Raw genomic sequence first — 27,765 nt, forward strand, 5'->3', positions numbered from 1 at the left:
GGTGCGGAACGGAACCCTACGGAAGCACTACAGAGTGCTTCCGTGGGGTATCGTCCCGTACTTCCGTTCCGCAAAAAGATAGAACATGTCCTATCTTTTTGCAGAACGTGCGGATAGCGGACCCATTGAAGTGAATGCCCCACGGTCGGTGTTCGTGCATTATGGCTCGCAATTTGCAGGGCGCAGAACGGCCACGGGGCGCACACATTTGTGTGCAGGAGGCCTAATGGGATCCGGTGGAGATCCGTCTGCTAGCTGGCCCCGCATCAGCTGTAATGTATTGTAGTGACATAATGCCGTCAGTACAATTCATTACAGCCAATGTCAGACAGGAACACACAGAATTATAAATCGAGGCATGAGGTCCTGTTATAGGAGCCCAGGAAATCACACTCTCAAATACAGTGTGTTTCCCGCAGACATCTCGCTCTCCTGAAATTGGCTTTAGGCCTCATCCACACATCAGCCAATCACGCACAGCACACAGCCATTGATATTAATGTGTTTATTAATAGAGATCGAGGCAAAAAATGGACATATTTACTTTACAGATGAAACACTTGTTATGGACGTGTGAGTGAGGCCTATATTACATTAAAAATGATCTTCAATAGGCTGGTCCTCTCAAAAGGGAATGAGCAGTTGGTCTGTCTGTTTGTAACTTTTTAAGTGCAACGTTTTTTAGGGGAAAAAAGTCGAAAGTGCCTCTTTTTACGCCACCGTCGCCATTTTTCCAAAAGGGTGCGTGGTAACAGTGGGAGATCCATTTACACCAGTTTTCAGGCACAAATGAAGCCAGAATTTCTGTGTAGGCGCACGGACTGCTGGAGGATGCGCTTCATTTATGATGAGGCTTGCCCCTTGTCTTAAATTAGGCGAATTCATCGGCAGTGCTGGGGATATCAAGACTGGCGCAGAAAGGGCTGTTCTCTATAAATCTCCTCCGCATATTTTATAACTGGGGAAAAATAGCGGCACGTAGCTGTATCTTGCAATACTGTGGCTGTCATCTCCATCCATCATGTACCATCGCAGAGGTTCTCACATAAGGAAACACTCTATGCCCATGTCTGCTTGGATGACATTATCAACCGAAAAAAAAAGAAAAACAGCAATCATTTAGTGCTTTAAACTTCCTCCATAACAGACCTCATTCCTGAGCACCAAATGTGTGAAGATCCGCAGCAGGAATGTGGAAACCATTATGTAACCGCTCCCAGTATCAACATTGGACCACTGAGAGTGGTTCATTCAATGATTCATTTTCAAGGCTTCCGTCACACATGAACTGGAAAAAAAAAGCCATGAATTTCATGTTTTTTTCAGTTCATTTTTGGGTGGTCTTTTTTTTTTTTTTTTTTTATTTACACCTTTCATACTTTTTTCAACCATTCTTTTCATTAGTTTTTCTACTTCTATACAGAAAACTATAGGAAACTGGAAAAAAAAAAAAAATATGCTGCGTACTGAAATAAAACAAAGCTGACCCGAAAGACGCAAAGGTGCAGAAAAAAAACACCACGAACGAAAATAAATAAATAAGTGTTTGCAGTATGTTTTATACTTCCCTGTTGGCTTTTAGGTAACATCTGGCAACAGAAGAATGCAAAGAAAAAAAGGAGAATTCATCATGAAGGGAATTTTTGAAGTCGGTTTTGCAGAAGTCTGTGTTGCCATAATTTCGGCCAAATGTATCAAATGTAGCACAATGCTTGAGAAGTTTGGCACATCTTTAAAGGGAACCTGTCACCTGGAAAAGACAATTTACACTTATCACAGTACCTTAAAGAGGACCTTTCACCGATTCTTACCCTATGAACTAACTATACAGATATGTAGAGTGGCGCCCAGGGATCTCACTGCACTTACTATTATCCCCGGGCGCCGCTCCGTTCTCCTGCTATGCCCTCCGGTATCTCCGCTCACTAAGTTATAGTAGGCGGAGATACCAGTCCCTAAGTTATGGTAGGCGGAGTCTGCCCTAGCGCTGGCCAATCGCAGCGCAGAGCTCACAGCCTGGGAGGTTATTTTCTCCCAGGCTGTGAGCTCTGCAATGCGATTGGCCAGCGCTAGGGCAGACTCCGCCTACCATAACTTAGGGAACGGAGATACCGGAGGACATAGCAGGAGAACGGAGCGGCGCCCGGGGATAATAGTAAGTGCAGAGAGATCCCCGGGCGCCGCTCTACATGTATGTATACTTAGTTCATAGGGTAAGAATCGGTGAAAGGTCCTCTTTAAAGTATCTCTCATAGTGTGCCCAAAGATGTATTCATATCTTCTTTCTGCGTTGTGCTGTCTCATAAAATCGACTTATAAAACAGTGTTTGGCACCTTTTTGAAGTCGTGCTGAAGTCACGGGGGCAGCGGCCTCCTTGATTCAACCGTCGGATAAGCCCACCCCTATGCCGCTCCTCTGCATATTGATGGACATTTTTCCCTGTAGCCGTGACCGCGCTCTTCTCGCGCATGCGTCGTGCGGGTCCTGCAACAGCATGATCCCGGCTACGGCTCCCTCCCTCCCTGGCATCTTCTTGTTCACTGCGCCTGCGCCGTTCCTATACAGCTTCTCCCCTGCGGCGTGAGCGCGATCACTGTCTGCTTGCACTGCAGCGCAGGCGCAGTGAACATGCAGATGCCAGGGAGGGAGCCGTAGCCGGGATCGCGCTGCGGCAGGACGCGCACGGCGCATGCGCGAGAAGAGTGCGGTCACGGCTAAAGGGAAAAATATCCATCAATATGCGGAGGAGCGGCATAGGGGCGGGCTTTTCCGACGGTTGAGTCAAGGAGGCCGCTGTCGCCCTGACTTCAGCACGACTTCAAAAAGGTGACACACACAGTTTTATAGGTCGATTTTATGAGACAGCACAACGCAGAAAGAAGATATGAATACATCTTTGGGCGCACTATGAGAGATACTTTAAGGTACTGTGATAAGGGCTCTTTCACACTTGCGTTGTTCTTTTCCGGCATAGAGTTCCGTCGTCGGGGCTCTATGCCGGAAAAATCCTGATCAGGATTATCCCAATTCATTCTGAATGGAGAGAAATCCGTTCAGGATGCATCAGGATGTCTTCAGTTCAGGACCGGGACGTTTTTTGGCCGGAGAAAATACCGCAGCATGCTGCGCTTTTTGCTCCGGCCAAAAATCCTGAACACTTGCCGCAAGGCCGGATCCGGAATTAATGCCCATTGAAAGGCATTAATCCGGATCCGGCCTTAAGCTAAACGTCGTTTAGCTTTTTCTGAATGGTTACCATGGCTGCCAGGACGCTAAAGTCCTGTTTGCCATGGTAAAGTGTAGTGGGGAGCGGGGGAGCAGTATACTTACCGTCCGTGCAGCTCCCAGGGCGCTTCAGAGTGACGTCAGGGCGCCCCACGCGCATGGATGACGTGATCACATGGATCACGTCATCCATGCGCATGGGGCGCTCTGACGTCATTCTGAAGCGCCCCGGGAGCCGCACAGACAGTAAGTATACCGCTCCCCACTACTACTATGGCAACCAGGACTTTAATAGCGTCCTGGCTGCCATAGTAACACTGAACGCATTTTGAAGACGGATCAGTCTTCTAATGCTTTCAGTTCACTTGCGGTGTTACGGATCCGGCGGGTACTTCCGGCAAATGGAGTACACGACGGATCCGGACAACGCAAGTGTGAAAGAGCTCTTAGTGTAAATTGTCTTTTCCAGGTGACAGGTTCCCTTTAAGTGTAGCACATTTGTCTTGAGATGTTACTACCCCATCCATTTACTAGAGTAAGAATGAGGCAATTTTTTAGACTTTTAATAAAAGTTTAAACTGCTAATCTGGCTTTAATCAGCTTGAAAGGCTAACCACGTCTACTTTCCTACTGACTTTTCAAAACTGGAGTGAGTAGTATCAAAATCTAAAATTTTGTGCAAAAAAGCCCCAATAGTCACAAAGTCCTATTCTGCAACTTTCTGAAGCCTGAATTCTGAAGCGCAAGGCTTCCCCCCAACAAGTTAGTGTGAACAGCGCCTTAGCTAAACCGCTATAATGCAGTGGGACAATCTTTCCAGAAGGCAAATCACCAGATACTGAGCCAACAAGGACTGCTAGGAGATCTCAGGTCTGAAGCCTGCAGAATTGTGAATACAGCTCTGGATTATTTTACTTACTATAAGGCTCCATTCAGACGTCCGTATTAATGGTCCGAATCCGTTCCTCAATTATTCGGAACGGGTGCGGACCCATTTATTTTCAATGGGGACAGAAAAGTGTGCTGTCCGCATCCGCACTTCCATTCCGCGGCCCCAAACTTCCGGTTCGCAGCTCCGCAAAAAAAATAGAACAACATGTCCTATTCTTGTCCGCAATAGGACAAGAATAGGCATTTTCTATTATAGTGCTGGCCATGTGCACATGGCCGGTGTCAGTGTTTTGCGGATCCGCAATTTGCAGATCCGCAAAACACTTATGGATGTGTGAATGGACCCTTACACTTTTACATTTTACTGCTTAAAGCCACAGTGGGAATCGAACAATCTCCTAATACTCTTCAAAGCAAAAACATGACACATATTGGCGCTGTTATGGGGGATCTGTGGATGGTGTGGTTATGGGGGGGATATTTGGATGACACATATAGCATAAGATGCTATGTAGTGTCATCCATAGATCCCCCCCATAGCATGGTCATCCACAGATCCCTCCAAAACAGTGTCATCCACAGATCCCCCTCCCCATAACAGCGCCATCCACAGATCCCCCATAACAGTACCATCCACAGATCCCCCCATAACAGTACCATCCACAGATCCCCCCATAACAGCGCCATCCACAGATCCCCCCCATAACAGCGCCATCCACAGATCCCCCCATAACAGCGCCATCCACAGATCCCCCCATAACAGTGCCATCCACACCTCCCATAACAGCGCCATCCACAGATCCCCCATAACAGCGCCATCCACAGATCCCCCCCATAACAGCGCCATCCACAGATCCCCCCATAACAGCGCCATCCACAGATCCCCCCATAACAGCGCCATCCACAGATCCCCCCATAACAGCGCCATCCACAGATCCCCCCATAACAGCGCCATCCACAGATCCCCCCATAACAGCGCCATCCACAGATCCCCCATAACAGCGCCATCCACAGATCCCCCCATAACAGTGTCATCCACAGATCCCCCCCATAACAGCGCCATCCACAGATCCCCCCCATAACAGCGCCATCCACAGATCCCCCCATAACAGCGCCATCCACAGATCCCCCCTGTGACGAATACCACACCTCGTGCCCGCTTGACGTCAACTACGTCAAGCTCACGAGACGCGGTTTTGTCCCTGGTTACCAAAAACTTGAGAAACCAACCCGCGGTAGCTCATAACTAGGTCAAAACATGGACGTGGGGATTCGTGATCGAGATACAAGATAGCACAAGATTAAATTATATATTTAATCGCCGTAAGGGCACACTAGATTTAACACAATATACACAGAGAATATATACAGTGGTCTGAGGTTACAGATAAAGATTATATGGGTACAACAGGGTTAAGCAGTGTAAAAGTCAGTTAGCGGGTAAGATGAAAGTTCCTTTTGGTTGTGAGATATTCTTTGCTGGAGTCCACATGAAGGGCCGTAATCTCAGCTAGTTCCTGGGTCCCTCTAAACACATTACACGATGTGACCCTTCTTCAGAGAAAGACCCGCCCGCTTGCTGGAACAAGCCTTTTAACCTGTAGCCGGCCCCTCCCCTTCCAACCTCAGGGAGGGGTCCACTCCCCCTCTTCTGGGCTGGCAGCAAATGACCCACAAACCACTTTACAGTTCACAGCGCCAGACCAGAGGGTCACAGGGAGATGGTTCTGGGACCAACGGACCTGCCTGGGTTCCGGCTACAAGTTGAGTCCAAACCTGGTACCGTTATTTGGTTTCTGTGGGGAGATATGGATATCTCCCCTCGCGGGCAACCTAGTCTAAAGCCAGGATTACGAATTATGCCTGGGATGGATGGACGATTCATAATCCCTTATAACTCGCCGGCCCCAATATGTCTGCTAATCTGATTGAACTGGGGAAGGGTTGGGACCCCATACTGAGAGATCGTTCCTGTTACCTTGGCCTGGCTCCTTGCTGCTGCAAGAGGTGTGACCTTCTCCACCTGGGGCCTCCTTGAAGCCTGGACCCCTGGGGCTTTCTTCCTTGCCAGCTGACACTCAGATGGCTGGGGGGTGGGAATTTATTTTGCATGTACACTGATGAACATGCCAAGAGGTGAATCAAATGACAGGGCTGGGGGCTTTGAAGCAGGGCCCTCCTGTGGAGTTCCCTACCTCTGCTGTCAGCAAATGGGGGTGTGAGGACATGGCTGACAGTAAATATTAATCCATATTCCTCACACCCCCAATAATAGCGCCATCCACAGATCCCCCCATAACAGTGTCATCCACAGATCCACCATAACAGTGTCATCCACAGATCCACCATAACAGTGTCATCCACAGATCCCCCATAACCGTGTCATCCACAGATCCCCCACAACCGTGTCATCCACAGATCCCCTATAACAGTGCGTCATCCACAGATACCCCATAACAGTGTCATCCACAATTTGTTTTAATATGGCCTTTGAACATAATCAGCCCTCTATTTTTAACCCCCATCAGACCTCAGATTTATTTATTCCACAGCGCTTTACAGACATTAGAATCCAACTGTCCCCAATGGGGCTCACAATCTAAGGTCCCTATCAGTATGCCTTTGGAGTGTGGAAGGAAACTCATGCAAAAACGGGGAGGACATACAAACTCCATGCAGATGTTGCCCTTGGTCAGATTCGAACCTAGGAACCCAGTGCTGCAAGGCACCAGTGCTAACCACTGAGCCACTGTGCTGCCCACATCAGCCCTTTATTATTAACCCCCATCAGACCCCCAGATCAGAATAAAATAAAAAAAACTCCTCTTACCTCTCCTGCGCCGCGGCTCCGCTCCGGGTCTGGCGTCTCGCTCCCCCGTCTTCTTCGGTCCGCGCTGCACTGTCAAATGACAGTGTGCAGTGTCAAGTCATAATGCTGACGCTGTACGGGGTCTGGACAGTGCAGCACCGGCCCCATCAAAGAAGACCAAGCTGGGTGAGAGCCGGAAGCGCTTGCTGCGCTTCTTCCCCACTTCCAGCACCTAATGCATACTAGTGAGCACTGCCATAATGGAAGCGCTCACTAGTATTCACTTTATAAGACGCACGGCCAAAAAATACAGTATATCTCTTTATTTAGAGAATAGGATGCTGAAAAATTCTCTCATAAATCTATTTAAAATTTTGCGTCAAATTTTGCTTGTAGACCATTATTATATCCATGCAGTAGCCTCTCTCTGAGGAAAGTGTATGGCTCATTTTTGTCTTGTAAAAAGCAATTATAAGAAAGCTGAATAGGACTAAACATGTCAGTCACGTAACCCTCACGTGTGTCATGTGATCTGGCTTTCAGTTAAAGGGGTTCTCCAGGAATTAAGAAAATGAAAATACTTATATATTACTTTATTATAAATATATTCCAAAATACCTTTCACTAGTTATTATGGCTCGTTTAGTCTCTTAAGCAATCATTAGCAGAAATAAAATGGCCGCCATCCTATTAGTGCACACATAACCTGTCCTAATCACACAGCAGCACAAGTTACAGAACACTTAGCTAAAAAGCTGCCTCATCCTCCTCCTCCTCTCTGATCTACTTGCAAAGGATTATGATCCTAAATACAGTTTAATATGATCTTCAGCTTAATCTCTGTAGGAATAGAGTTCATGGGGAGACATGAAGTACAGAGATGAGGTGGGGATGTGGCTGTGAGATGCAGCACTTGTATGCAGTCTCCATTACCACAGCCCCACATTACCACAGTCTGTCCTCTCTGTACTTCATGTCTCCTCATGAACTCTGTTCCTACAGACATTCATCACACATAGATCATATTAACCTGCTTTCATTATGATAATCCCTGGCAAGTAGAGCAGAGAGGAGGATGAGGCAGCTCTTTAGCTAATTGCTCTGAAGTAACTTGTCCTGTGTGATTAGGACAGGTTTTGTGGGTATGTATAGGACGGCGGCCATTTTATTTCTCCTAATGATTGCGCCCTAGACTTAATGAGCCATTATAACTAATAAAAGGTATTTGGGAATATATTTATAATAAAGCAATATTTAGGTATTTTCATTTTCTTAATTCCTGGAGAACCCCTTTAACTGCCCTGGTTTTTAACAAAACATATACAGTATATACTGTATTACTACTTGCAGCATCTCTACATTGAATACACACAATGATGTAGTTACTGTAATAACCACAATAAAAATAATTATTTCACCACTAGTCCTATCTAGTTATGGATGTGTCCTGTGTGCATAGCACATATATGTCATGACGATGCAATGATATGACTGACTATATGCAAGGTTTAAGTTAGGCCATGGATACATTACACAGGTCTATATCATTCTACTGTGCATATAGATGTAAACTACCTGATACAAGGAAGGTATGTGTGCAAAATTTTAACTGCATATGTTTGAAAAGTGTATGATTTAAACAAGTAAAAAAAAAATTAAATGGAATACCCCTTTAAGAGATATTGTTGGTGTACAGTAAGTAGATGGCTGGCTTTAGTTCTAATATCCCATATGCAAGAAGGTATCCCCAAAGGAAAGAGTGGAGCACTTTAAGTGGGTCTCCATACAGGGCTGGTCTCTTTAATGGCTATGTACACCTTTGGGGCATTTTTTTATTATAGCATTGTACTCAATTTGAGCTAAAAATCATTTTTTTAATTGGTCTTTATTACAAATATGGAGCCGTTTTTTTCTGTACAGGGCTGAGAAGCTATAATAGAGGGATCTGAATTTTCTGCCAGCAAATCTGACAGACACTTTATCTCTGCTCTTATAAACACTTATTATAGCTCAGTTCTTATCTTACTGATAACAATGTGGCTTAAAAGTTTATGACTTCCTTGTAAATTAGAGATAAGGGTTATCAGATGACCAGCACAAAGTGAAAGTAAAAGTACAATTTACACAGCTGGGTAAACAGTTACCCCTTTGTGAACGGTTCAATAATTTTAATAAAGACCAATTGAAAAAATTAATTTTAGCCCAAAATGAGTAAATTGCAATCCTAAAAAAATTGGCCTCCGAAGGTGTACATAGCCCTTAGATTCAGATTTCAACACTGCTTTTAGGAAACTTCTAGCTAGGATAAGACCTCTCCATTCCCAGAGGCTCTATTTTATGGAGACCTTGCTGAACTATCTGCAATCACTTGTCCTGCACTAGATTAGCTGTTATGAGGTCCACTGTCCCTAACACTGAGCTGCCAGCACACAACCAAGAAACCGTGTTAGGCCTCATTCACAAAGTCATTGTTCGGCCAGTGATTTCTATCAGTGATTTTAAGCCAAAACAAGGTGCGAGTAAAACACAGAACAGGTGAAGATCTTTTCATTATAACTCATCTCTGTGAAGGTTAAACTCCTGGTTTTGGCTCCCAAATCAGTGACCAAACACTGACGTGTGAATAAGGCCTCTTTCACGCGAACAATACGGATTGGCTCAGGATGCGTTCAGTGAAACTCGCACCATTTTGCAAGCAAGTTCTGTCAGTTTTGTCTGCGATTGCATTCAGTTGTTCAGTTTTTTTCGCGCGGGTTCAATGCGTTTTGATGCGTTTTTCACGCACGTGGAAAAAAAAAATAAAGGTTTACAAACAACATATCCTAGCAACCATCAGTGAAAATGCAATGCGTTTTTCACTGAAGCACCATTCACTTCTATGGGGCCAGGACTGCGTGAAAAACGCTGAATATAGAACGTGCTGCGATTCTCACGCAACGCAGAAATGATGCGTGAAAAACAAATGAATGAGTCAGGATTTAGTGCGGGTGCTATGCATTCACGTCACACATTACACCTACGTGAAAAACTCGCTCATGTAAAAGGGGCCTAAGGCTAGTTTCACACTAGCGGCAGGGGAGTCCGACAGGCTGTTCAGGTGGGTGACCAGCCTGTCGGATCCGTCCTGCCGCTAGTTCATGTGTGCCCCCGGACTGCCACTCCGTCCCCATTGACTATAAAGGGGGCGGGGGCGGCGTTTCGGCGGCAGCACGGCAGCGCACGGCGAGAGGCAGCTAGACAAAAAGTACGACGTGCAGTACTTTTAGTCCGGCTGCCTCTCGCCGTGCTGCCGCCGGAACTCCGCCCCCATTATAGTCAATGGGGACGGAGCGGCAGTCCGGGGGCCCACGTGAACTAGCGGCAGGACGAATCCGACAGGCTGTTCACCCACCTGAACAGCCTGCCGGACTCCACTGCCGCTAGTGTGAAACTAGCCTTAGGCCCCTTTTACATGAGCGAGTTTTTCACGTAGGTGTAATGTGTGACGTGAATGCATAGCACCCGCACTAAATCCTGACTCATTCATTTGTTTTTCACGCATCTAGTGCGGGTGCTATGCATTCACGTCACACATTACACCTACGTGAAAAACTCGCTCATGTAAAAGGGGCCTAAGGCTAGTTTCACACTAGCGGCAGGGGAGTCCGGCAGGCTGTTCAGGTGGGTGAACAGCCTGTCGGATTCGTCCTGCCGCTAGTTCACGTGGGCCCCCGGACTGCCGCTCCGTCCCCATTGACCCATTGACTACTGCACGTCGTACTTTTTGTCCAGCTGCCTCTCGCCGTGCGCTGCCGTGCTGCCGCCGGAACGCCGCCCCCTTTATAGTCAATGGGGACGGAGTGGCAGTCCGGGGGCACACATGAACTAGCGGCAGGACGGATCCGACAGGCTGGTCACCCGCCGGAACAGCCTGCCGGACTCCCCTGCCGCTAATGTGAAAGTACCCTAAGGCTTTACCAGCTTTCTGTGAGAACATCCTATTTGCCTGTATAGTCATAAGCTTAGAAATTTAAAAAATCGATTGTGAGGAATTCACCTGATCTTAAAAGACCCTGTACCGCTGCATCAAGGGTATTGTACCCAGTCAGCCAGGATCCTACTCCGTACTGATGAGGGGCAAGTACAGCGAAACAGCTGTCTACGAGTGGATATTTGGCTTGGCTGTTTTCTCTCATCATATCCCAAAGCTTTCTAAAACTTCTGGTTTTGACTCACATGGAGCCACTTCCACAAGGCGGTGCTAGCAAGATGGTTCTGTTTCCTTAGGAGATACCTCTTTGCATATTGTTTCTCATAGAGCTGTGATGGTTAACCTCCAGCACTCCAGCCGTGCTAAAACTACGACTCCCAAGTTGTACACTTGCTTGGCTGTTCTCAGAACTTTATAGAAATGAGTGGAGCATGCTGGGAGTCGTAGTTTCGCCACAGCTGGAGTGCCGGAGGTTAGCCATCACTGCCATAGAGCATTGCCAATAAGTCTCCATACTGTGGAGCACCATGGAGCACTTCCAGCAAGACTCCATACAGGGCTGACCTCTTTACAGAGAGTCAACACCTTGCCTAAGCTAACAACCCTCAGAAAGTAATCTTGAAATGTGAGGTTGGATTAACATGGTAGGCACGTGAACTACCCCAAATCACATACCTGCTCGGGTAAAAAGAAAACTGGAATTTGGAGAACCGCCTGGAAACTGGATACAATGATGCATTGTAAATTTGCTTAAAAGGGTTGCCTCTATCCCCCGTCCATATGATAGAAGATAGGTGCCCAATTGGCAGATGTCCAACCGCTGGGGCCATGGCAATCATGACATCAGGGGCCTATGCTCTCTGTTTGAATGGGATAGGTATGCTTGTCTGTGGCACCATTTAACTCTACTGGACTGCCGGAGATAACCAAGCGCTTCAACATAGGGCGTTCTTGTGATCTATGGCACCCTAGTGGCCAGACCCCTTATGAGATAGGTCTTTGTAATGTGATAACCCCCTTAAATTTATAACAAGAATACAAATAATAATACAAAATGACCTAAAAAAAAAACCTGAGGGAGACAAGATAACTTTGGGGGTGAAAGATCATGGTTTTAGGGACAGAAATCTCAAAATTTTGAGTTTTGTAATGCGGAAGATCTTTTTTTCCTAACCCTATAGCCATATTACTTATGGAGAGAGCTCTCCTCTTCAGAGACCAATCGCACATTCTTCACAGGATATGCTATAATTGTCTGATAGGTGGTGGTCCCTCTTCTGGAACCCTTATTCATCAGGAGGACAGAAATCCAGCAAACGCTTTTCATCAGTTCATGATACAACAGCTGACAAACAATCTGACCCCAAATGTGGTACCTGCACTGATCTACAGCACGTCTTGGTGAATAAACACCCAGCGCTAGGACTGGAGTGCTTCCGTCTTCATTTCTATTACATACTTTAAAAAAAAATGAAAAATGAAAGAGGTACTGCTACATAAAAAGTAAAAAATGGTGTGCTAGCAGCTGCGGACATGATCAAACCTCCAATAAATAGCAAAAGGGATTCCGCGGCACTCCCAAGCAAAGTTCAAAAATAGTGTCCCTTATACCCATGCGACGTTTCAGTCCTGTTACTGGGACTTTTCTCAAGCCACCACACTTCTATTAGGTTTAACACGCAGCTGTTTGAAGGGAAAATACATGTAATTGAGCAGCTGTACTAGTAAATATACATTGTTACTACTGGACAAGGTTAACACCTGCAGTCTGCTGGCAAAGGATAGGTTCATAAATCACTGCTCGCAGCAACAGGGGGGCTGGCAGCGGGTCTCACACCATCTCCAGCCGATTGTCACCATATATTGTTCTAGCATTAGATAAGCATTCCACAATACCTTCAACTACCCCCTTCAAAGAGGGTCTGAGGTTTACCCCCAATACATCACAGCGTCCCCACTTTGATCCTGGATTCAACTGGATAATTAGATGGTTTTATGGGGACAATTAGCAGACACCTTTTTATTAAAGTAATGATATTCTAAAAGTAAGCCTGGGTTTCCAGGTCTTTATCCTGTTTTTGAAGCAAAAGCCAGGAGTGGATTCAAAATGAGGAGAAGACTCTGGGGATCATTTAAAAAGTGATATACTCCAGTTATTTGCGCCACAATCTGCAACTTTCCCCGCTCACGTCAGGTCTCAAAAAGGGGGCGTGGAGTGGTCAGGGAAGGGGAGGGGCCAGCAGGCCCGTCTTATTTATCATTTTCTACGCCTGTCTTTAGCATAGAAAATGGTCTAAATTTAAAGGGGTTGTCCAGGTTCAGAGCTGAACCCGGACATACCCTTCTTTTCACCCCGGCAGCCCCCCAGATGTTGGCATCGGGGCATCTGATGCTCCGATGCACTCCTTTGCCCTGCGCTAAATCGCGCAGGGCAAGGTCTCTTTTGTTTTCAATAACACACTGCCGGGCGGAAACTTCCGCCCGGCAGTGTGTTCGGTGATGTCACCGGCTCTGATGGGCGGGCTTTAGCGCTCTTCATAACTTTGGCAGATCCAGTGCACAGGGTTATTAAGACCTGCGTCTAAAACACCGTTTTTAATAATAAATTACTCCCTCTATCTTTCCTTAAAGGGAACCTATCACCTCCTAAATGCATGTAAACCCGCCAGCAGTACCTCAGGGTAGCCCGCAGTGTGATACTAATCATACTTTTCATCCTGCAGTCCGATGCTGCATAAGGTCAGAAAACGATCTTTTATCTTCCGCCCGTGCTAATTTGCATGTCAGCTTCAAGTCAAGGTAACCAGGCCCCCTCTTGACTTTGAGTGACAGCCCGCAATTCGGCTTCGCTTTCCAAAGTCTCGCACATGCGCGGTGCCCTCTATTTTATTGCGCGAGCCCATGCCCTGACATGGGATCGCGCAATAAAACAGAGGGCAAATGTTGGATCCATTTAGATTAAGGCCTCATCCACACGACCGTATGTATTCTGCGATCCACAAACCGCAGATCCACAAAATAAGGATGCCGGACGTGTGTATCCCACAATTTCAGTGGGCACCATTTTCAAAATGCCTATTCTTGTCTGCAACACGGACTGCCATGTGGACAGCACACAGATCCGATGTGGGAAAAAATACGGTTGTGTGCATGAGGCCTAAGAAAAACAAAATGGTGTTTAAGGGCGGGCATTCACCTTACACAGTTTTTAATAGTAAGTATTTGCCATTAGTAGAACTGATCAGCAGATCTGGTAAGGGCTCTGGTTTGTACATACCAGGGCTGCCATAGAGGTTCACCAGCAGATTTCATAGAGTCTTACAGAGGCTTATTCAGTTGGATTTTGTTAGAAATCTCACGTTCAGTTGGATGCTGTATGTTGGATGCTGTATGTAAAAAGATATGACCTCACAGGGGAGAATATCTCTGTACATACAGTGCCCTTCAGAGGCCGTGTCATGCGCATGAGCTCGAAAAGGAGTTCAATTCTCTAATATAGAAGAGGTTAATACATAAGGAACCGCATCAAGCCCCAAAGACTGTAGGGAAACCGCCCGAGGTTCAGCTGGCCGTCCAGGATTACAAGATGCTAGAAGTGATACCAGATGTCTCAGACACGCAGACAGCTCTCCGTCTACCGCAGATGAGGATACAGAAAATGAAAGATCGATATCTTACCTCTCAGACCTTCCGCAATGTCTGTATCACTGACTCCAGATTCTAGATACTGCAAACAAGTTCTTATACAATCAGCCTCTGCCCTGAAGAGCTTACCCTCCAACCAAAGCGGAAATTCAGCAGATATGGTAAAACACTGCACTGCACAATTCTGGCTTCAAAAAGTCCCAAAATAGGGACTTGCAACTTTTTGAGCTTATTTGCATAAAAATGTTGCAACATGTTTACCCCAATTACTCCAGTTTTGAAAAGTGAGCGTCAAAGTCAGCGTTATTAGCTACGTTAATTCGTTTCACTCCAGATTTATCACTGTGACGTTATTAAAATTGTCTCTGTCTTATTTCAGAGGGGTGTAGAAAGTGAAGTAACATCTCCCTGCAGAAGTGTCAAAGATGCACCAAATCTTGTGTGACACCTGATATGGTTGGTACAAATGATGACAACACAGACTCCTTCAAAACGGACTGAACATTTCCCTCATGATTAACGGGGTTATCAAACCCCCATAATGCCTGGGCCCCTCATACTGGTTATACTTACGCCGCTCTCCTGCACCCGCAAACCTTCGGATGCCTTCAAAGCCGCCGCTGCATCTCTAGCGTCACCCATGATGCTAGGGAGGCTCGTTCCCGTTGCGGCCTGCTATTGGGTGCCCCCCATCACGGCCGTGCAGGCATCAGAAGCGATGCAAGTGCTGGAGAGCAGGGCAAGTATAACCAGTATGAGGGGCCGGGCAACCCCTTTAAATTCCACCCGTCCTACCTGTCTTTTGTTAGTACTTATCACTCGCTCAGAAGGCATAGTGGTTAATGCAAAAATTCAATTGTTAACTTAAACAATTAGTTGTGCAAGATTAGTTTGCATCGTAGTGACTGAATTTTCTGTACGTTCAGGGATTTCTATGTCTACAGTCCCCTTACACGGGCCAACAGATCAGGTAATTATGTGGAACAAAATGTCAATACCCAGAAGCTGCCTGCTCTTCATAGGAGGTGAGAGCAGCATTTATCTCTCTATGGAGATGAGATGATCCGTCCACTACACAGTGGATAGTGCTTTGTACTTCCAGCACCGGAGCTACAGCAAAACAGCTGGCGGGTGTGCAGGGTGCTGGACCCCCACAGATCAGATATTGATGGCGTATCCCCTATAGAGAAGGAGGTGTTAAGGCACCAGAAGAAAAATGCCAAACGCTTCAACATACTGGGGGGTCAATTACTAAGTCCAGCAACTTACGTCGATACAGAGCCGCACGGAGAACCATAAAGCAGCACTCAGCAATCCATTATTAGAAATCACATGGAATCTGCGTGCCTTACTACAACCTCCTGCGGGCGGTTCTGCCAGATGCCTCAGACATAAATAGGCTACACTTCCACACTGTCATCTTTGCTGATTTTTGGACTGCTTTTCGCTGTGAAGGTTGACACTAGGTATAGTACGACAGCCTGACCATGTCCACTTTCCCACCTTCTTTCCAAAACTTGAATGAGTGATATACAAATGTAAAATGTCAAAACTTCATGCACAAGTAAGCCTAAAAAACCACAACGTCCTATTTTGCGACTTTTTGAAGCCAGAATTCTGAAGTGCAGGATGTGATATATCCCCCCCCCTCCCCCCTCCCATGTGTACACATCAGGTAGGACCGAGGAAAGAGAAGATCCGACTTATTAAGAAACGCAATCCTCAATAATACATCTGTCGCATCTTCTGCTGCCTGTGCTCCAGGAGAGAAGAAGCTGGAGTAGCTTTCTGGTGTTATGTTCTCCAGGTGAAGGTGGAAACATTTTTAAAAAGTGGCGAGTGTGTCAGAAAAAGCTACAAAGTCTCAAATTTTGCCCAAAGCAGCACCTGTCCCAACTTCAGCAACTTTTCTCCACCAGTTTGTTGAGCTGTAAGAAATGGCTCGCGTTGGCTTCGCGGATTTTGGAAAACCCAGTTTACATACATGGATCCTCTGTAAGGCCCCTTGCAGACAAGCGTGTCCGGATTAGGTCCGGATGCGTCCCGGTGCATTGCGGCAAACCCGCGCGAGTAGGAACGCAATTGCAGTCAGTTTTGACTGCGATTGTGTTCCGATGTTTCAGTTTTTATCGCACGGGTGCCATGTGTTTTGCACGCGCGTGATAAAAAACCGACTGTGGTACCCAGACCCAAACTTCTTCACAGAAGTTCAGGTTTGGGTTAGTTGTAGTGTAGATTGTATTATTTCCCCTTATAACATGATTATAAGGGAAAATAATAGCATTCTGAATACAGAATGCATAGTACAATAGGGCTGGAGGGGTTAAAAAAAAATAATCTCTTCTGTCTTCTTTTGTGAAGAATAGGACCTTTGATGACGTCACTACGCTCATCACATGGTCCGTCACATGATCCATCACCATGGTGATGGATCATGTGACGGACCATGTGATGAGCGTAGTGACGTCATCAAAGAAGACAGAAGAGATGCCGGCTGCGCGAACAAGTGGATTAAGGTGAGTTAAATTATTATTTATTTATTTTTAACCCCTCCAGCCCTATTGTACTATGCATTCTGTATTCAGAATGCTATTATTTTCCCTTATAACCAAATTATAAGGGAAAATAATAATGATCGGGTCCCCATCCTGATCATCACCTAGAAACCGTGCGTTAAAATTGCACCGCATTTGCTTGCGGATGCTTGCGATTTTCACTCACCCCCATTCATTTCTATGGGGCCTGTGTTACATGAAAAACGCACAAAGAGGAGCATGCTGCTATTTTAACGCAACGCACAAGTGATGCGTGAAAATCACCGCTCATGTGCACAGCCCCATAGAAAAGTGCCCATGTAATTAGTTTTATTATAAACTTTGCTGTGGTGCCAACAGTGGTCTATCATATCACTCAGCTTACACAGCAGGATCTCCAGTCATAAGCCCTGAGAGCGCCCTCCTCAGCACCTGCCTGGACTTTCCTCTGCTGAAATTGTCTCATGCCCACAAGTGTACTTGCTCAGTGCAGTCCGCAATGCACGGGCACGGGCACGATCCGCAACATACGGCCAAAGATAGAACATGTTCTATCTTTTTTGCGATGTGGAGGCAAGGATCAGAAGCCCATGGAAGAGCTTTGTAGTGCTTCCAATCCGTGCCTCCGCACCACAAAACATAGGTGAAGCCCTATCTTCGGTCGCATCTGATGGATACAGATCCATTTAAGTCAATGGCTATTTACAGCCCGCAATACGGGCACTGAGCAAGAACCCTTGTGTGCATAAACGCCCTTAAAGGGGTTTTTCGCGATTTTTATACTGATGACCTATCCTATGAATAGGTCATCAGTATCTGATCGGTGGGAGTCCAACACCCAGGACCATGAATGGTGCTCAGCGCAATACCAAGCACAGCTGTTATACAATGTATGGCCTGGGCTTGGTGAGCACGGAGAAGGCCGCTCACAGTAGCACTGGTGCCTTCTTAAACAGCGGATCGGTAGGGTCCCGGGTGTCGGACCCCCACCGATCAGATACTGATGACCTATCCTAAGAATAGGTCATCAGTATTAAAATCTCGGAAAACCCTAACACTGTGGAGGCAACGTATGGGAGTTTTACGTCTGTTTTTGGCACAGAAAAATCACAAGTTTTGGCACAAGTGCAGTTTTGAGTGAAAATTTGTTACCTTTTGCAGTTTTATGCCACCCCATCAACTTTTGAAAAGTGGGTGGGGAAGTGGGTGTGGCTGGGTATGTTAATGAGTTTCACATCAGTTTTATCACCGTGAATTTTGTAAAAAGTTGTAAAAAAAGTTACAAACTTACTCCAGTAGGGATGGCATAAACAAAGTGGAGTAGCAAGCGTTTAAAGGGAACCTGTCACCGGGATTTTGTGTACAGAGCTGAGGACATGGGTTGCTAGATGGCCGCTAGCACATCCGCAATATCCAGTCCCCATAGCTCTGTGTGCTTTTATTGTGTAAAAAGAACGATTTGATACATATGCAAATTAACCTGAGATGAGTCCTGTCCCCGATTTTTTTACACAATAAAAGCACACAGAGCTATGGGGACTGGGTATTGCGGATGTGCTAGCGGCCATCTAGCAACCCAAGTCCTCAGCTCTATACACAAAATCCCGGTGACAGGTTCCCTTCAAATTGTTATGACACACTGATGGGACATTTGGCGGAAAGAAGGCAATAATTAAAAACAGAGTTTAAAAATGACCCTCATAATGAACGTCAGCCTTTTATCTAAAGATGTAACTCCAGTTTTTCTATAAAAGAGGCCCCCCTCGCTTCAGTGAACCGTGCACACTTCCCTACCGACTTTTCAAAAGTGCTGGGGCGGTGTGAAATGGCAGAAAACTAAACTACCTGCTCAGTAGGTACCAGTAGTGCCCATATTAACTAAAGATGGTAGTAGCAGTAGTAGTATCTCACTACTGCTCAGTAGGTACCAGAAGTGCCCATAGTAACTATTGGTGGTGATAGTAGTAGCAGTAGTAGTGTCTCACCCCTGCTCAGTAGGTACCAATAATGCCCATAGTAACTATTGGTAGTAATAGTAGTATCTTACCCCTGCTCAGTAGCTACCAATAATGCCCATAGTAACTATCGGTAGTAATAGTAGTATCTTACCCCTGCTCAGTAGGTACCAATAATGCCCATAGTAACTATCGGTAGTAATAGTAGTATCTTACCCCTGCTCAGTAGGTAACAGTAGTGACCACAGTAACTATAGGTAGCAGTAGTAGTGTCTCACTCATACTCAGTAGGTACCAGTAATGCCCACAGTAAATAGCAGATATTGGTGGTAGTAGTAGTAATAGTAGTGCCTCATCCCTGCTCAGTAGGTACTAGTTGTGACCATAATAACTATAGGTAGTAATAGTAGTATCTCACCCCTGCTCAATAGGTACCAGTAATGCCCACAGTAACTAGCAGACATTGGTGGGAGTAGCAGTAATAGTAGTGCCTCACCCCTGCTCAGTAGGTACCAGTAGTGCCCACAGTAACTATAGGTAGTAGTATCTCACCCCTGCCCAGTAGGTACCAGTAATGCCCACAGTAACTATAGGTAGTAGTAGTATCTCACTTCTGCTCAGTAGGTACCAGTAGCGCCCACAGTAACTAGCAGATATTGGTGGTGGTGGTAGTATCAGTAGTAGTGTCTCACCCCTGCTCAGAAGGTACCAGTAGTGCCCATAGTAACTATAGGCAGTAATAGCAGTGTCTCACCCCTGCTCAGTAGGTACTAGTAATGCCCACAGTAACTATAGGAGGTGGTAGTAGTAGCAGTAGTATCTTACCCCTGCTTATTATGTACCAGTAGTGCCCATATTAACTATAGGTAGTAATAGTAGTATCTCACCCCTGCTCAGTAGGTACCAGTAGTGTCCATAGAAACTATAGGAGGTGGTAGTAGTAGCGGTAGTAGTAGTAGTAGTAGTAGTATCTTACCCCTGCTCAGTAGGTACCGGTATTGCCCATAGTAACTATAAGCAGTAATAGCAGTGTCTCACCCCTGCTCAGAATGCACCAGTAGTGCCTATAGTAACTATAGGTAGTAGTAGTAATAGTGTCTCACCCCTGCTCAGTAGGTACCAGTAGTGGCCACAATAATTATAGGTATTAGTAACAGTGTCTCGTCCCTGATCAGTAGGTACCAGTAGTGCCCATAGAAACTATAGGAGGTGGTAGTAGTAATAGCAGTGTCTCACCCCTGCTCAGTAGGTACCAGTAGCGGCCCCAGTAACTATATAGGTAGTAATAACAGTGTCTCACCCCTGCTCAGTAGGTACCAGTAGTGCCCACAGTAACTATAGGAGGTGGTAGTAGTAGTAATATCACCCCTGCTCAGTAGGTACCAGTAGTGCCCACAGTAACTATAGGCAGTAATAGTAGTATCTCATCCCTGCTCAGTAGGTACCAGTAGTGCCCACAGTAACTATAGGTATTAGTAGCAGTGTCTCACCCCTGCTCAGTAGGTACCAGTAGTGCCCATAGTAACTATAGGAGTTGGTAGTAGTAATAGCAGTGTCTCACCCCTGCTCAGTAGGTACCAGTAGCGGCCCCAGTAACTATATAGGTAGTAATAGCAGTGTCTCACCCCTGCTCAGTAGGTACCAGCAGTGCCCATTGTAACTTCATAGATAGTAATAACAGTGTCTCACCCCTGCTCAGTAGGTACCAGTAGTGCCCACAGTAACTATAGGTAATAATTGTAGTATCTCACCCCTGCTCAGTAGGTACCAGTAGTGCCCATAGTAACTATAGGTATTAGTAGCAGTGTCTGACCTCTGCTCACTAGGTACCAGTAGTGCCCACAGTAACTATAGAAGGTGGTAGTAGTAATATCACCCCTGCTCAGAAGGTACCAGGTCCAGTAGTGCCCATAGTAACTATAGGTATTAGTATCAGACAGTGTCTCACCCCTGCTCAGTAGGTACCAGTAGTGCCCATAGTAACTATAGGAGGTGGTAGTAGTAATAGCAGTGTCTCACCCCTGCTCAGTAGGTACCAGTAGTGCCCACAGTAACTATAGGAGGTGGTAGTAGTAATATCACCCCTGCTCAGTAGGTACCAGTAGTGCCCATAGTAACTATAGGAGGTGGTGGTAGTAGTAATATCACCCCTGCTCAGTAGGTACCAGTAGTGCCCATAGTAACTATAGGAGGGTAGTAGTAATAGCAGTGTCTCACCCCTGCTCAGTAGGTACCAGTAGTGCCCATAGTAACTATAGAAGGTGGTAGTAGTAATATCACCCCTGCTCAGTAGGTACTGGGTCCAGTAGTGCCCACAGTAACTATAGGTATTAGTAGCAGACAGTGTCTCACCCCTGCTCAGTAGGTACCAGTAGTGCCCACAGTAACTATAGGAGGTGGTAGTAGTAATATCACCCCTGCTCAGTAGGTACCAGTAGTGCCCATAGTAACTATAGGAGGTGGTGGTAGTAGTAATATCACCCCTGCTCAGTAGGTACCAGTAGTGCTTATAGTAACTATAGGTATTAGTAGCAGACAGTGTCTCACCCCTGCTCAGTAGGTACCAGTAGTGCCCATAGTAACTATAGAAGGTGGTAGTAGTAATATCACCCCTGCTCAGTAGGTACTAGGTCCAGTAGTGCCCACAGTAACTATAGGTATTAGTAGCAGACAGTGTCTCACCCCTGCTCAGTAGGTACCAGTAGTGCCCACAGTAACTATAGGAGGTGGTGATAGTAGTAATATCACCCCTGCTCAGTAGGTACCAGTAGTGCCCATAGTAACTATAGGAGGTGGTAGTAGTAATATCACCCCTGCTCAGTAGGTACCAGTAGTGCCCACAGTAACTATAGAAGGTGGTAGTAGTAATATATCACCCCTGCTCAGAAGGTACCAGGTCCAGTAGTGCCCATAGTAACAATAGGTATTAGTAGCAGACAGTCTCTCACTCCTGCTCAGTAGGTACCAGTAGTGCCCATAGTAACTATAGGAGGTGGTAGTAGTAATAGCAGTGTCTCACCCCTGCTCAGTAGGTACCAGTAGTGCCCATAGTAACTATAGAAGGTGGTAGTAGTAATATCACCCCTGCTCAGTAGGTACCAGGTCCAGTAGTGCCCACAGTAACTATAGGTATTAGTAGCAGACAGTGTCTCACCCCTGCTCAGTAGGTACCAGTAGTGCCCACAGTAACTATAGGAGGTGGTAGTAGTAATATCACCCCTGCTCAGTAGGTACCAGTAGTGCCCATAGTAACTATAGGTATTAGTAGCAGTGTCTCACCCTTGCTCAGTAGGTACCAGTAGTGCCCATAGTAACTATAGGAGGTGGTGGTAGTAGTAATATCACCCCTGCTCAGTAGGTACCAGTAGTGCCCATAGTAACTATAGGAGGTGGTGGTAGTAGTAATATCACCCCTGCTCAGTAGGTACCAGTAGTGCCCATAGTAACTATCGGTATTAGTAGCAGACAGTGTCTCACCCCTGCTCAGTAGGTACCAGTAGTGCCCATAGTAACTATAGGAGGGTAGTAGTAATATCACCCCTGCTCAGTAGGTACCAGTAGTGCCCATAGTAACTATAGGAGGTGGTAGTAGTAATATCACCCCTGCTCAGTAGGTACCAGTAGGTAGTAGTAGCAGTGTCTCACCCCTGCTCAGTAGGTACCAGTAGTGCCCCCAGTAACTGTAGGTAGTAGTAGCAGTGTCTCACCCCTGCATGTGCAGCCTGTGCTGTAGTCCGCCGCTCCTCGGGGCGTCCTGCTGCCCTCCGCTCCGGGACAACGAGCGCTGGCCGCCGTGCGCGCTGACAGCCGGGGCCGCCGCCTTCTCTCCAGTGAGCGGCAGCGGTCTGTGCACCATTGCTGGGCTGGAGCCGGCTCTGCTCATCCTGCGGCTCCCCTCCTGGGTACTGCTGCTCAGCACGACGCTGCTCCGGCTCATAGCCACAGGTTGCTGGTGGTAGATGCCCGGGGGTCCCGGGTGCACCACATAGGTGATCCTCCGCACTCGCTCTATATTGGCCAGCACCGCAGATGCCAGGAGCAGGGCGCACAGCACAACTCCCCACCTGTTGGGATCAGCCATGTCTGCTGCCGGGGGTCCTCGGTACTAGGTGAGCCGGCTGCACTATGTGTACTGCGCCTCCTGGCCGTGTCCTCTTCTTCTCCGAGCCGCCTCCTCCTCCTCCTCCGCTGCTGCTGCTGCTGCTGCTCTACAGCCAAGAAAAGAAACTCCTCTTGTCCCAGGAAAAGTTCAGCCGGAGCCGCGCACTTGTGTGGAGACTGGAAGTGGAGGGAAAGCAGGGAAGGACTAAAGGGTCTGTCTGCTCCGGGGCCGGGGGACGGAGGAGGAGGAGGGGGAAGGGGCAGTCTACACCAGTGCGGTACTGGCAATGGGGTTCAGGGAGGCTTCATGGAGAAATCCATTCTTCACTGCTGGGATTCTTGTCAAGTGGATGCAAAGTTCATCTGTCCCTGGGAAAGCTGGGTTACAACTCCCATGGGCCTGTCTCCTGGCTTTGCCATACTTCTCAATGTCTTGAAATAGCTTTCAGATGATAACTGGAGCTGGTATTTTTACCACAAAAATACAGGGGAAAACTGCAGGTACAAAAAAGCCAACAAAAACCTAAAACTGCACAAAAGCACCACTAAAAACCTGTGTAAACGCACCCTAAGCGACCGTTCACACGGCGGATATTGACACTGTGTCAAAATCCAAGCCGCGCGGTTTTTCACTTGAGGTGCCGCAGGCCCGCTCACGGCTTAGCTTCAGTGAGGGCCTCCATCTGGTTTGACATCACCACAGCGGGGTCCGGCGGCCCTTACATCATGACAGGTGGTCACATGACACAAGCCACGACCAATGATTGGCTGCGATGATGTCAAACCAGATGTGGCGGAGCGTGGCAGGCTTGGAGGAGAGAGAGCAGGTAAGTCACCTTTCCTTTGCAGGTCCAGCAGAATGGGGGAGGGGGCCCACCACCACCATGCCAAGAAGGGACGTGTACTTTCTTGGTGTAGTCCCGGCTTTTAACGGCTCGGCCACGACTTCATCACTGTCTCCCACTGAAAACAATGGGGGGCAGAACCCGCGTGATGTCTGTGGCAATATTCCACTGTGGAAAAAACGCTGTGTGAACGGGCCCTAAGGCTCGGTGCATCGGAGACTCCACTGCACATAAATGCTGGAAGGAAATAGCACAGGACGCCGTTATGAGGCAGTGGCGCACGTCGGGGACTATTGGTGTCCATCTCGCCAAGGATTCAGCGTGGCCGCCGTTTTTCCCATTCTGTTCCTATGATAGAAAAGAAAGCTGGAAGTGTGAAATCAGATGTGAGACTCGCCTAAGAGCATGTTCCCATGTGGCGGATGCACCGCAATTCGTGCTGCAGATCTCCACCGCGGATTTCCCCCCATAAAACCATAGCAAATCCGCATTTGGAAAAGGCAACAAATCTGTGTGAATGCGCCCTTACAATGCTATAAAATGACTAAAGGAGTAATGGTCAGCCTACCCATCTCTCGGCGGTCCCATGCTGACCCTTCCTTGGTCCCCTGCCATTCTTTGTTTTTTGGTACGATATGAGATGTCGATATGGCACGTGACCAGCGGTGCCCGCCACATTATCACCAAAGTCTGGTAGAAAGAGCCCAGTGGGGGACCAGGAAAGATGAAAATTAGTCCATTTGTTATGTTATAGCATCTTAGGCCTTTTGAAAAAATTGGTTGGAAAAACCTAAAGCTAAAGAAAAAAGGCAATGCAGGGACCCCCATGAAGCCTAAGGCTTCATAGCAAAGTCTGTACGGCGCAGCCGCAAAGATTGTACAGAGACACACTGCCCTCACGGCTCCATACAATGGCGCCATAGACATGGAGGCAAATGGCACGCTTTTACAATGCTATAACTTAACGCTAAAAATAAACACACAACAACTTCTTTGGAATAAAATGGCCACAATGCTTTACTAAGGGTAACACCATAATAAATAATGTAATAAATAATAAAAAAACACCATCATCATAATTTATAATAAATACCGGAATCCACTCAGAAACACTGAGTGATACAGCCCCTCTAATAAAGCAAAGCGACAGATAAGAAGAATTAATTAGGGAGGGAGGGCGACGATCCGCTCCTCTTCAAACTGACCCAGAAGCGCCGCCAAACACCTCAATTTAAAGGAGAAGTCCTTCCCGCCGAAAGCAGGACAACAAATCAGGACCCAGTATTCCCCCACAGCAACAGCCTCAGCCAATCAGCTGTGGAGCTACAGTTGCCTTGAAGATCTTGTCCAAACCAGCTGGAACTGGACCATATTTAATCTTGAGGTAAAATAAAAGAGCGGGAAAGGGGGGAGACACAGAAAAAGAAGGGGGAGGGGAGACAAAACCATATATATCCTATGTAACTAAAATAATGGTGCCATTGCCCCATGTGTCCCCCAAGCTAAACGCTCTGGGGGGCCCATAATATTTCATGTGGTGTGTCCATATGAGGGAGAGCAGAACCGTAGTATAATAGGCAATGACCGCCATATGTAGGTACTGTAGTACCAAACCTCTTACTGTATGTCTGAACTGTCTGGGAAAAGCTGGGGAAAAATATGATCCTCTAATGGGGATTGATACCCAGCATTCGCGGTAAAAATATTAAGAACCTTACAGAGGGGTCTTAGAGTCTTATATTACTGGTGGTTTTTTTCTAATTTTAGGGACAAATCAGGGAAGATTTATCAAAACTGGTGTAAAGTAGAACTGGCTAAGTTGCCCATAGCAACCAATCAGATTCCACCTTTTTATTGTTCAGCGCTCCTTTGGAAAATGAAAGGTGGAATCTGATTGGTTGCTATGAACAACTAAGCCAGTTCTCCTTTACACCAGTTTTGATAAATCAGGGCCATAGTCCTTAAAAGTTTGTTTTGTAACCTCAGTGGTCGATCACTTCCATCGACCTATGATGTAGTAAATGGGGGCAGTAACACTTTCTTGGCAGTCTGCGCTCAGTCAAGGAGGAATCATAAGATGGAACCACACCCAGGAATTTTTATCCAAAAACAAGCAAAAAAAACCTGATAATCAGAACTTTTACAGGACAAAGGGAACAGATGTCACCATTCTACATAAGAATAAAGCAGCGTCTACAGACAATCGCCTTTGTGTGCTCCTTCTTGGGATCTATTGTGAGGTGCAGGGTCACTTTAAGAAAAAACCTGACAATCTGAAATAGGATTGAAGGGTTTTTACATTTTGTAATGGAAGGAAGTAGCTAATCTATTGATATAAGTATGGCTGCACGGCGGTTTTGGGCAGTTGCTTTGTGTCCGGGTATCGTAGTGTAGCAGGGCTGCCATGGGAATGAACGGGGTCGGAGCGTGACTTGCACTTTGGCTATGAACATGGCATCCAAATCACGAAAAATTCCAGCAATTGGATTTTTTTGCGAGTCACGTATCGGGATTGCAGCAAACATGCGAGTCGTGCTGCAACCCCATTCATTCCAATGGAAGCCCCTCTACACTGCGGGCTTTGGTCACCCGACAGCTGGCAAAATCGCCATGTAGCCGAAACCTAAAGGGATTATCCCACAGACAACCTTTATCACCTATCCACAGGATAGGAGATTTGTATATGGCCGCTAGGGGGGCAGCTGCTGAGACCCTCCCCCATCACAGGAATGGGTGTCCCACTGTGTGAGAATGTAGTGGTGGCAAGTCCTGTGCATGGGCCTGTGTCCTGTTAAAATGAAGAAGGGCGGGGAGCCTATGGAAGCCGGTACAGTGGAGAGTGGTGCTTGCGGGGGCCACAATGTAAGTGGGCCCAACTGTAAAGTAACCCCCCTCCTGACCGCTCCACTAGCTGCACCTCTGGTTAGGCATGTTGGGTGCAAAGTGCCCTGTCCTGTTGTTCTGAAAATAAGCCTCCACCAGCTGAGCATGCATGTGTGTGGGGGTCGAGCTGTCAGGGGTCTCTGCATCCCCTAGAGCACTGTAAACAGCGCCATCTGAGATCTGTAGACAGAAGCTGTCACCTGAGAGGACACTCTCGTCTTTCTGTCTGGACTGTGTGGTACATGCTCGCCCATTCTTCCTATAGACGCTGTAGAAGACCACATGCTGATATATTTAGCCCGATGTTGTCTTGGAATCACATCCTTACCGTTCACTTAAAGGCTGACACTATCTATAAGTGCCCCTTAAGACACTGAGCGCTGGAATGTTTATATTGGAGCGACTGGGGGGGCCATTTTGTTGTTGGCAGATAATCGGTAATGCTTCACGTACATTTTGTACACAGCGCCCTGTGGAAGGCATAGATCCAATAATCCAGAGTATTTGATAATCCAGCACCTCTCAGGCCAGATTCATTCAGAAGAAAAGTGAATTTTGCAGCATTGGGGCTGAACTGATCCGTTTTGAACCGTTTGTGAGATCCCTGAAACGGATCTCACAAGCGGAATTCAAAACGCCAGTGTGAAAATAGCCTAACTGATGTACAGGATCGTTTTTTTTTTTACAGGATCCGTTTTTTTTCCTTTATTTTTCTGTTCTTCTGACAGATCAGGAGAACGGAAAAATAACGGTGATGTGAACTCGCCCTTACTTTGCAAACCTGACCGCCGCCACAGATTCTATCCACTATATCCTCTCTGTAGCCAACTGCAAGTGAATGGCAGACTATGGGTAACTGCTGTGACACAGTGAGGGGTTGTGTCTGGCAAGGCAGGTATTTTCCTC

The 27,765-nt window shown here is 46.8% G+C and overlaps 1 protein-coding gene across 2 annotated transcripts in view; it reads right to left on the bottom strand.

The window, feature by feature from the left end:
* LTBP1 (latent transforming growth factor beta binding protein 1) overlaps positions 1-23,317 on the bottom strand; it is a 382,180-nt gene extending 358,863 nt beyond the window's left edge. For both annotated transcript variants that reach the window (XM_040429549.1, XM_040429548.1), the window contains exon 1: positions 22,738-23,317. In XM_040429549.1, the coding sequence (XP_040285483.1) occupies positions 22,738-23,111 (374 nt within the window). In that variant the 5' untranslated portion in view covers positions 23,112-23,317. The remainder of the gene's footprint in view (positions 1-22,737) is intronic.
* Between the last annotated feature and the right edge of the window lie 4,448 nt (positions 23,318-27,765).

The sequence above is a fragment of the Bufo bufo genome, chromosome 4, assembly GCF_905171765.1.
Source record: "Bufo bufo chromosome 4, aBufBuf1.1, whole genome shotgun sequence".
Classification (NCBI taxonomy): domain Eukaryota; kingdom Metazoa; phylum Chordata; class Amphibia; order Anura; family Bufonidae; genus Bufo; species Bufo bufo.